Below are 11366 nucleotides of genomic sequence, written 5' to 3'. Positions count from 1 at the left end.
GGATATTAAACTAACTCGATTCGCTCTAATGTTTATAGAGGGCGCTAGTTTTTCAAGATGGCTGCGCCCAATCAAGCCGTTGATTGCCCGGTGTGCGGAAAGAAGTGCACTGTCGGGACAATAAACAGTCACATCGATCAATGTCTGAAGACTGAAGATACTAAGTGCATAGGAGAGACGTCAACAGACGGGAAATGCGAGGATGACATGCCACCTAGAAAGAAAAAGAAGTTTGAAAGTGAAGAGACAAAAATCGCGGCAAGTTGGGGTTTCCTGGCGAGTCCAAACAGGAAGGAGATCCCTCAAAAGGGGGGAATTCCCCGTATGAAAGGGTCACATGCTTCTTCACAGATCAGCCAGTCAGATCAGACTACAAACGAAAATAACTTTTTTAATACAAGGTCAGCACAACCCTCGGGGGTAGCGACAACATCGTGCACAAGCCGTACAATGCATGCGTCTGAAAACTCGTGCCTAGGTTTTGGCGGGAAAGATGGACACAAGCCTTTAGCTGAGCAAATGCGTCCACTGACATTAGATGATTACATTGGACAGACACAAGTACTGGGGAGTAATAAACTACTCCGGTCACTTCTTGATGCGCACGCGATACCCTCCATGATATTGTGGGGACCACCTGGTTGTGGAAAGGTGATCACTTTCACTTTCGTTTTACAAACTGCAATCGCTCCGTTTGTTATTATTATTATTATTATTATTATTATTATTATTATTATTATTATTATACATGTGAAGCTTGTTACTCTTTTCATCAACATTTTATGTTGTATAGAGAAATATATAGATATTCTGCAGGATAAACCATTTTCAATTAAAATTTTATTAGTTTCAAACAACGTATGTGAACTCTTTATAAGCATAAAAATTCATGTGTTGGCAGTCACATTTGTGTGCGTGATTTAAAAAAATATTTTTGACAAGCACTATATATGTAATACATATAAAAAAAGTAAGATTGGTAATGCAGAAATTTTCATGCTATATTTTCTACACCCAATAAGTGTTTGATTCTTGATATTTTTTCTTAATTTGAAATCTATTTTTTTAATTTAGATATTTGTTAAGTAGGTCATTAAAAGGTTTGCATTGAAAGCTGTCGATTATATGATGCATTAAAAATTGCTTTCTTTGCCTGTAGACAAAACTTTCTTTCAGGGAGATTGGACATACTTGGATATAATGTAATTATTGAAAAAATGTGATGCAACTTAATAATAATAACATTTTATGTCATCAATTTTTTAGACCACCCTTGCCCGTATCATAGCTAATGCTAGTAAAAAGAAGAACAATTCTCGGTTTGTACAAATGTCAGCAACAGGTTCAGGGGTCAATGATGTCAAGGAAGAAGCCAAAAAAGCAAAGAATGAGCTGGCCTTGTTTAAAAGGAAAACCATTCTGTTCATTGATGAAGTCCATAGGTTCAACAAGACACAACAGGTAGAAAAACACATATTTAGTGGCAGATCTAGGACTTAAATAAGAGAAGGGAGGGGAAAGAGAAAAATGTACCAGGGGTAGCGCTAACACTCACCAATTTAGCCAAATGCTAAGAACTGCTTAATTTGACTCAACAAAAAGGGTTTGATTTGACTAATTTTAGTCAAATTAAAACCATTTGGATAACAAATTGACCAAAAAGCAGTGATTTGGCTAAACGAAAAAAAATTGCTAGCGCTACCCCAGTGTACCTTATATAATATAACAATATAACATGGTAGACAAAGACACTACGACAAACCAGTATGTAGGATATAAGGAAGGAAAAGTTGCTTTGTATTTTGTTATACAGCTTGTAACATCTTTATTATTATTATTTTATTTATTATTTTTTTTTTTTGAGGGGGGGGGCAATATCCCAATATCTGCCCTTGATTTTGTACAGGTCCTGTTCTTTATTGACAAGATAGAATTTCGTTACCATGTATTGGATCCTTCTCTGATAGAGGAGGACACAAATTTTGATGTTATCACACCAAGAAGGGCATGTTGAATATAATTTTTTAACTTAAGTTGCTTACCCTCCATTCAAGTGGTACCTGATTTACAACTCCACATTTTGACAAAAAAAAAAAAAAGAATGTTGTATGCCTGTTTGTACCTGTTTCCACCCCACCTCTATACATAATTTCAGGAATATATTACCAACATGTCTTGATGATTTGCATAATTAAAGATTAATTGCTGGGCACGTAGGACATTTTTAAAACATGGCAGAAATCAAAATACCATACATCTTAACATTTCTTTCATACATAATTTAGGATGCATTCCTTCCCCATGTGGAAGATGGTACAATAACCCTGATTGGTGCTACTACAGAGAACCCTTCCTTTAAAGTTAACTCTGCATTGCTGAGCAGATGTAAACTCATTGTGTTAGAGAAGCTGACAGCGGAGGAGATTGTGACCATTTTAAACAGAGCTTTGCAGCATTTATGTGTTGAAGTAGTTGGAAGTATAAATGATGCCAAGAAACTTGTTGAAAGAAATTCCACCACAGAGAAGTATGAACTATTTAGGACTTACAGATTCTTCACTAATGAGCAAGATTCGTACTGATTTTAAAAATATTATATTATATTATATTATAACTTACATGTAGAAGCTCTGTCTTATGTGGATAAAGTCTCAAAGAAGACACAAACTAGAAAAGACTTGTCTAGACTACATTGTAATTCTAGTATTACACTGTATCTTTAAAACCTTCTTGTATACTTAATGAATTACTTTTTCCTCAGACCTAGAAAATTTATTACCAAAGATGCTGTAAAGTACCTAGCAAACCTCTGTGATGGAGATGCGCGTTCATCACTGAACACTCTGCAGAATGCTATCGAATCAAGACTGGCCTTTTACAAGGCAGCAAGGCATGGCAATTATGGGAAAGAATCCAGGTCAGCGGATATTGCATATGTTACTGATAAAATTTGAACAGAACATTTTTGATTAATTTCAATACGCTGTATTGGTCGAAGAAGTGATATTTAGAAATATTATTGCATACTCAAAAGCTCACTGGTTTTATTAGGTATCCATAGTTTAGATATCTGATATTTTAAGTAATTCTAATTAATTACTCTGCCATTGCCTGGGGGTGTGTAGGATTGACACACCTGTCATGTCAAATCATCATCATACATTGTATAGACTGGATATATTTTTAAAATAATATTTCCAGGCAAATGCTTGCTGAGAAAATGGCTGTCTCTCAAAAAAAGAGAAAATCAGATGTGGCAGGAGAGAATGAAATGGCAGGTGAGAAAACGCCAGATATGGGAGAGGAATATGTAGTTGTGGATGTGGAGCACGTAAAGGAAGGATTGCAAAGGTCGCATATTAATTATGACAGAGCAGGTAATATACATTATGTTTAATATACATAAACCTCATATTTGATTTTCATATTGTGACTTCACATTATGAGCTTTCTTGTCTGCCTAATGCACTTTATCCTTGTACAGATACCTGTAATGTAATTGTGACTTCAGATAAAATTGTTTTAGGTTTATACAATAAATTTCACAATATGACATGGTGGTACCAGAAAATTCATTCTAACCATAGCTTTGCAAAGATTCCAGTTGTTCAGTGTTTGCATGGTTTCATTAATTCCAAAGCAAAAAATTTGTTTAACAACATTTCTAAGAGAAAAAACAATAAATCAAGTTACAAGGGAACAAGTAACAGTATCTGAAATTTAATGTAACGTACAGTACAATGTTCAAAAGAACTTTGTTTAAAATCTTCAGAATAATTTATTTTACTTGCAGTTTAGTCTCACTGGTGTCCAAGTTGTGCATTCTGTTTTCCAAAGGTTTAACTATTGATAATATTAAAATAAATCTCCCATATCATATGGTGTAGGCAACTCATAAACGTACTGCTCCAGTTGATATTTTGAATGTGGGCAATTTTCAGGTGATGAACACTATCATTGTGCCTCTGCCCTACAGAAATCAATAAGAGGCTCAGACCCAAATGGCGCCCTCTACTGGCTGGCAAGAATGACACTGGGAGGGGAGGATCCACTCTTCATTGCAAGGAGGCTGGTAGTGTGTGCCAGTGAAGACATCGGTAACTATTTTGTCTGAAACTTTGAGAGTGCTTAGTTTTTTTACCTCTCCTGATTTTGGCTGACTTAATTTATCAGAAAAAGTCTGATCTGCTATTTGTTCACTTCATTTACTGATGAATGTTGCCCTCAGTTTTTTTCTTTAATTTTTGAATAGGGTAGGACCAAACTCCTCTCCTTGTATGGTATGATCAAAGTATCTGTCTGTGTTGGGGTAAAGTGTAATACTCATGTTATTTGTACTGCAGGTCTTGCAGATCCACAGGCACTGCCACTTGCAGTTGCAACATACCAAGCTTGCCATTTCATTGGAAGGCCTGAATGTGAAGTAACGTATCTTTCCCCTTTAAAACAATCAGACATGAGCTTTTTCCGCGGAAACACGGAATTACACTTTTTTACATGATCCCAGAGCAATTAACTCCCCCAAAAAATTATGTAAGGTGTTTGGTTCCGCAATAAATGTTCATAGTTTTTTCTAAAACCCCGGGCTCATGTCTGAACGATACTTTCTTTTTAGTTTCATTTGTTCTGAAAAAGGTTTCAGTTACATATATTCTCACCACTTAGTTAGCTGCATATACTACATGCTAGTAGTATATATATCAATGCATTTTAAGTTATTCTAAATGCATTTTAGCCCTTTTTGCTCTTTTATTTGTACCCATCCATGCATGTCTCCACTTCGAGAGCGAATCTAGATTATGAGAAACCAAGAACATCCAAAATTGGTTTACTGATAGTAATTCTGTGAACAGTTTTGCATATATATATATATATATATATATATATATACATATGGTATACACATACAATATATGTACATATACAAACGTACTTTGATGATTGAGCAAACAGAATCAAAATTTCCTAAGAAATAAAATTTGCCATATGTACATGTAAGTCTAACACTTACGGCATGCCAGTTAAAGAGATGTATTTTTAAATTAAATTTTTTAATTATTTACGATTTAAATTGTCCATCTGATCAATGAGATTTCTTCATCTCCCTTCAGATCAACCTCTGCCACTGTACTGTATACCTGGCCAAAGCTCCCAAGTCAAACGAGGCATATGCTGCTTACGCCAAAGCTAAACAATCCATACAAAACCATCAGGGGCCATTACCAGGTGTGCCGCTGCATCTGAGGAATGCTTCTACAAAATTGATGAAAGATTTAGGTAATGTTTTTCTTTGGAGGTGTTTTGGTTTTTGTTTTTAGTGACTGCCTGCTACCATGGAAATAATAAAAGATGTCATTGGTGAATTTATTGCCTACTCATGATTTCAGTTTGTTTCTCATTTTTGAATTGATTTGACAGGTCTATACAATGTACATATATGATTGTTTATCACCTCTGCCTTCATATACTAGTACATGTTTTAGCTAATTGACGCATTGCAGTTGTAAAATATTTTTTATTGATACATCTTGGGATAAACACTTACAGTAATTACCTGGGCATGTACACTATAAGTTTGATCAAAAAGTGTTTTCATAAGCACAATTTTTGGCTACTTGACTCTTTTTTATTCAAAATTACCCCCATTTTCTACCTTCAGCTTACAGTTACTTCATCCCTAATTTCAGAGATTTAGCAAAACTGGTTTCTCTCATGAGCAATCTTTTGCCTTTTCCATCACTGTTACCAGTTAGTCACCAGAAATCTCTGAAACCCAGGGTAGTTTTGCTTAGAAATATGTACCTTTCTTTAATATTTTATAGTCCTTAATCCCTCAATCATAATTTGTACCAGTTTTATGAAAGGTGAACTAGAAACACCTCGATTTTTATCTACAGACACAGATGTGTCTGTACATTTAGCCATCATCTGCGTCTGTCGTCGCCGTCGTCGCCGTCGTCGCCGTCGCCGTGCACTTTTACCGATAACACGATAAGTGGAAAACCATTTTACCTTTTGACTTGAAACTTGCAGAACTGATGAATATTCATAATACGCAGGTCAAGTTCGAAAATCAGCATGATCGGGTCACTTTTAGGGAATTTATGCTGTTTTTTTCACTTTTTTCAGCATATATACAGCACCGATAACACGATAAGTGGAAAACCATTTTACCTTTTGACTTGAAACTTACAGAACTGATGAATATTCATAATACACAGGTCAAGTTCAAAAATCAGCATGATCGGGTTACTTTTAGGGAATTTATGCTGTTTTTTCACTTTTTTCAGCATGTATGCAGCACCGATAACATGATAAGTGGAAAACCATTTTACCTTTTGACTTGAAACTTACAGAACTGATGAATATTCATAATACGCAGGTCAAGTTCGAAAATCAGCATGATCGGGTCACTTTTAGGTAATTTATGCTGTTTTTTCACTTTTTTCAGCATATATGCAGCACCGATAACACGATAAGTGGAAAACCATTTTACCTTTTGACTTGAAACTTACAGAACTGATGAATATTCATAATACGCAGGTCAAGTTCGAAAATCAGCATGATCGGGTCACTTTTAGGTAATTTATGCTGTTTTTATGTACAGACACAGATGTGTCTGTACATATAGCCATCATATGCGTCTGTCGTCGCCGTCGTCGCTGTCGTCGCCGTCGTCGCCGTCGCCGTGCACTTTTACCGATAACACGATGTGTCTGTACATATAGCCGTCATCTGCGTCTGTCGTCGCCGTCGTCGCTGTCGTTGCCGTCGTCGCCGTCGCCGTGCACGATATTCATAATACGCAGGTCAAGTTCGATAATCAGCATGATCGGGTCACTTTTAGGTAATTTATGCTGTTTTTTCACTTTTTTCAGCATATATGCAGCACCGATAACACGATAAGTGGAAAACCATTTTACCTTTTGACTTGAAACTTACAGAACTGATGAATATTCATAATACGCAGGTCAAGTTCGAAAATCAGCATGATCGGGTCACTTTTAGGTAATTTATGCTGTTTTTATGTACAGACACAGATGTGTCTGTACATATAGCCATCATATGCGTCTGTCGTCGCCGTCGTCGCTGTCGTCGCCGTCGTCGCCGTCGCCGTGCACTTTTACCGATAACACAATGTGTCTGTACATATAGCCGTCATCTGCATCTGTCGTCGCCGTCGTCGTTGCTGTCCTCGCCACGATAAGTGGAAAACTGTTTTTTCTTTTTGTTTGAAACTTACAGAACTGATGAATATTCATAATACGCAGGTCGAGTTCGAAAATCAGCATGATCGGGTCACTTATAGGGAATTTATGCTGTTTTTTCACTTTTTTCAGCATATATGCAGCACCGATAACACGATAAGTGGAAAACCATTTTACCTTTTGGCTTGAAACTTACAGAACTGATAAATATTCATAATACGCAGGTCAAGTTCGAAAATCAGCACGATCGGGTCACTTATACAGAATTTATGCTGTTTTTTCACTTTTTTCAGTATATATGCAACACTGATAACACAATATAAGAAAAACAGATTGGCCAATTGTCATTATACTCACAGGAGGGGCCAATCTTACTAAAACGCAGGTTGAGTTTGAAAATCAGCATAATCAGTCCAATATTTTAGAAGTTATGCTGTTTTTTCACATTTCCTCACATTCAATTCTTAGGCATGTTAACAGTCTCATTATTGAACTAATAAGATACGTAAAAGTGTTTGTTTGACATTTCCTGCATCTTTACAACATTGTTAGTTGATTTTGTAAAAATGATGGTAAACTTGTTATCATGTATTGTGTAATAAAGTGTCAGAAATGGAAATTAACTCATATCATTGCAGTTTGTCAGATGCATTCATCCACTATGTTCAGAATCTCAGAATGAAGGAAGTTGGACATTTAACACTGTTCTATTGATACTTTTCCCATCTCATCAATTTTCTTCATTGGTCATATAAAAATGGCAGTAAACTGTTTATTTTGTTTTATGTTAAAAAAGTGTTAGAACTGGAAATAAACCCGTTTCAGAACAGTGCTGTCTTGTTTACATTTTGGCATTTTCAATATGTGACTTTGAAGTTCCATGGGCCTGAAGACTTTTGCTAGTTACATTTTCTGAATAACCATGATACTAATATTTTATAATTAAAAATTGATGGTCATTATGCTGTAAAACATTATGTAATATTGCATCAAAATTTGAAGAAACCCCTATTTTGGGCACTGCTCCCATGATGACCATTTAATGAAAATGATGTCACTTACTGTTCTCAAACTTACAGGAAAGAAACATGTGACTAAAATACAGCTTCAGTAGGCAATGCAGTCTGTTTGGTAAATTTTTCTGGCAATTAAACAGTTTTTTGTGAAAATTTAATTTTTCACATATTGGCATTTCCAAGGTGTGACATAGAACCTCTACGGGCTTGAAGACCCATGCTAGTCACATTTTGTGAAAATCCATGACACTTATATTTTATTATTAAAAATCGATGGTCAGTATGCTGTTAAGCATTATGTAATTTTGCATCAAAATAGAAGAAAACACAATTTTTGGTGCTGCTGCCTTGATGACCATTATGGGAAAACCGTGTTTCTTATGACTGTCAAACTTTCAAAAAAGAAACACAGGACTAAAATGCAGCCTGAGTTAGAAAAGCAGTCTAATTGGCTTCTTTTTCTGGAAGTTATACATTTTAGTGTAATATTCATTATCTTTTTGGCATATTCATTGTGGGACTCGGAGCTCCCATGGACATGAAGCTAAATGGTAATCATATTTTCTACATGTCCATCCTATTTATAGTCAATAAACAAAAATTGGTGATAATTATTCTCTAATTTATTATGTAATGTTACATCAAAATTGACAACAATCTTTTTGCACTGCTACTGCAAACATTATGAAAAGAAAACTGTGCTACTTATTATAATTTTAAACTTACAAGTACGATTTTTAGGATTGGCCTTCAGCTCATGAGAAAACCAGCTCTATTGGATTATCATGTTTATTGTATTTATGCATTTTTTGTGAAATTTTCATTTTTCTCATTCTGGCACTTTCTAAGTATAAACTTGAACTCTGATGGGCCTGGAGCCTTATGCTTTTACTTTCGTCTGTGTTACCTGTTGTGCATAAGTTGATGTTGACTGTGCAGTTAAACATAATGTATTATTGCATCAGGATTGGTAGTCTCCTTTTTTGGGCATTATGGTTTTGTGCTTTTCTTAAGGTGTGACTTATGGGCCTGAAGACCTTTGAGTGGGTCAGTGTGTAAATTACCCTTGGGTATCACTAGATTAATTTCAGAGTTATAAAGTCATTTGCTTTAATAGGCCATTAAATGAGATTACGTAAAGCACACTTGTTGATATTTCCCTGTAAACTCCCAAAGGTAAAGCTCTCTGCTAGATTAATAATAAGGAAGCAGTGATAATTATGCAGGCAAATTTTGTTTAATATTGCAAATAAGTTATATATATATATATATATATATATATATATATATATATATATATATATATATATATATCAAACTGGAAGATTAAAAGTTTGAATAGCATCTTCATTGGAATTATATTTACCTCAAGCTCTGCCAAGGGGGTTATATTTTCACCCCTGTTTGTCTGTCATCCACATAACACAAAAAGTTATGGACCAATTTTGCAGAAATTTTCAGGAACTGTCGGAAGTGGACCAAAGAGGACAATGATTAATTTTTGGTGGTGGTCCGGATCAATAATCAATCAATTATCAATAATAATGACAATTGCTGCCTTGGCAGAGGTCTGCACTCTCAAAGTGCTTTTCTAGTTTTGTTGTTTTCCTTTATAATTTTTTCTCAAACACTTGCATTTGTGACTTTTAACTCTCATCTGCCTGGGGCTCTGCACATTTTCTGTATTTCTACATAAGCAGTTGTATTGTTTTTTATGTCTTTAAACATTATGTAATATTATTTTATGCACTGTCATCATTTTTCAAATATTGAGACTTTCATAATGTGAATTTGAATTCTCATGGTCCTGAAACTGTAATCTTATTGAAGGGGTGGATTGAGACCATCTTCTGGGTCTTCCAGAAGACAGTCAGGTTATTAAGTTTATATTGACTGGTATCTATTTTTTTCTGTTGGAAGACCATCAAAATGGAGGATGGATCAACATAGATACTTTGTAATACTGTCAGAAAATATCTCTGGGTCTGCTCCTGTTATTGACCATGTTACCTGTTGTGCAAGATTAAAATTCAGTGTTGACTGACAGTGCTATTATAGGCATTATTTATTATTGCATCAAAATTGACAAAATGACCTTTTTTGCATCTTTATTTTCTGTTTTTTGTCTGTACATTTGACAGCTTTGCTGCCTTGTTATAAAACTGTATACATGTTTTTTGATATTGCAGGATATGGCAAAGGATACCTGTACAGCCACAACCAGGATAGTAGCCGTCAAACTTACCTACCAGAGGGCTTGGAAGGTGCTAACTTTTTTGAGAAGAAACATGTGAAATAAGAGAATGACTTGCATTAAATGTTGCATACTGTGTGTAGCAGTGGATGCACAATTCCATTGGCTGTACTGACGATCATTTACAACATAGAGATATATAATGTTCAACTGACTATAGTGCTTATAGTTCTCCAATGCAATGGCAGACGGGAACTGAAGGACTCCTGAAGCTTTAAAAGGCCATGTTACTGTTTGTATCAGGTTAAGTTTTTATTTATGGTAATGAAAAAACAAAAGAGAGACACCATAGTTTTGGGGAACTCTGTACTAATTGTAATTGTGCCTACCAGTATCTATGAGTGAATCTGAGCAGAATTGGCATCTAATTTGTCAACTCAAATAAAAAAAAAAATAGAATGAATCCAATTTGAACTTCATGTCATCTCCAGTAGATCATCATCATTTCAATTACTGTTACATTTATTTTCTTCCAAGAGCCTCGTTTCATGTCTTTCAGATAAATAATAAATACAGTATAGACATTGACTGTATGCTTTAACTTTTCGGAGACGTACATTAAATTTTGTAGATATACATGTTTTTGAAAACATGTTAGAGGATGTATCTGTGGAGGTTTCAGAAATAAAAACAGTTGGTTCATAATCAATAATAATAATTTTATTTGCAACTAAAGTTAGGTGGATTTACAATTTTGTGAAGTATATATAAATACAGTGCAGTATTATGCAATATATAAGAACAGTTGGACAATCTTGATTCCCTATGGCTAAATGCGACACCCAAAACATGATTCTTAATTTAACCAAAGAGTTGTAACTCCTTGGTCTATCCCAACACTCAACTTCACCACTGAGTTGCCTATTTGTTTAATGCCAAAGAACCAGG

General features: G+C 35.1%; 1 protein-coding gene across 2 annotated transcripts; it reads left to right on the top strand.

Moving 5' to 3' along the window:
- The first annotated feature begins 57 nt into the window (after positions 1-57).
- Positions 58-11006, top strand: LOC106160710 (ATPase WRNIP1). 2 transcript variants are annotated; one of them, XM_087011180.1, is made up of 9 exons: positions 58-651; positions 1267-1461; positions 2286-2527; positions 2762-2890; positions 3202-3377; positions 3942-4097; positions 4344-4423; positions 5112-5277; positions 10414-11006. In XM_087011180.1, exons 1-9 carry the CDS (start codon positions 58-60, stop codon positions 10521-10523), a joined length of 1848 nt encoding a protein of 615 aa, XP_086867306.1. In that variant the 3' UTR covers positions 10524-11006. The 2 variants fall into 2 exon arrangements, with proteins under 2 accessions (XP_086867306.1, XP_013392833.2); XM_013537379.2 differs by having other exon boundaries at positions 2762-2917.
- The last annotated feature ends 360 nt before the right edge of the window (positions 11007-11366 follow it).

This window comes from Lingula anatina, chromosome 4, assembly GCF_051362555.1.
Source record: "Lingula anatina isolate TDL-2025a chromosome 4, LinAna3.0, whole genome shotgun sequence".
Taxonomy (NCBI): domain Eukaryota; kingdom Metazoa; phylum Brachiopoda; class Lingulata; order Lingulida; family Lingulidae; genus Lingula; species Lingula anatina.
This window is presented reverse-complemented; position numbering and strand designations above follow the sequence as displayed.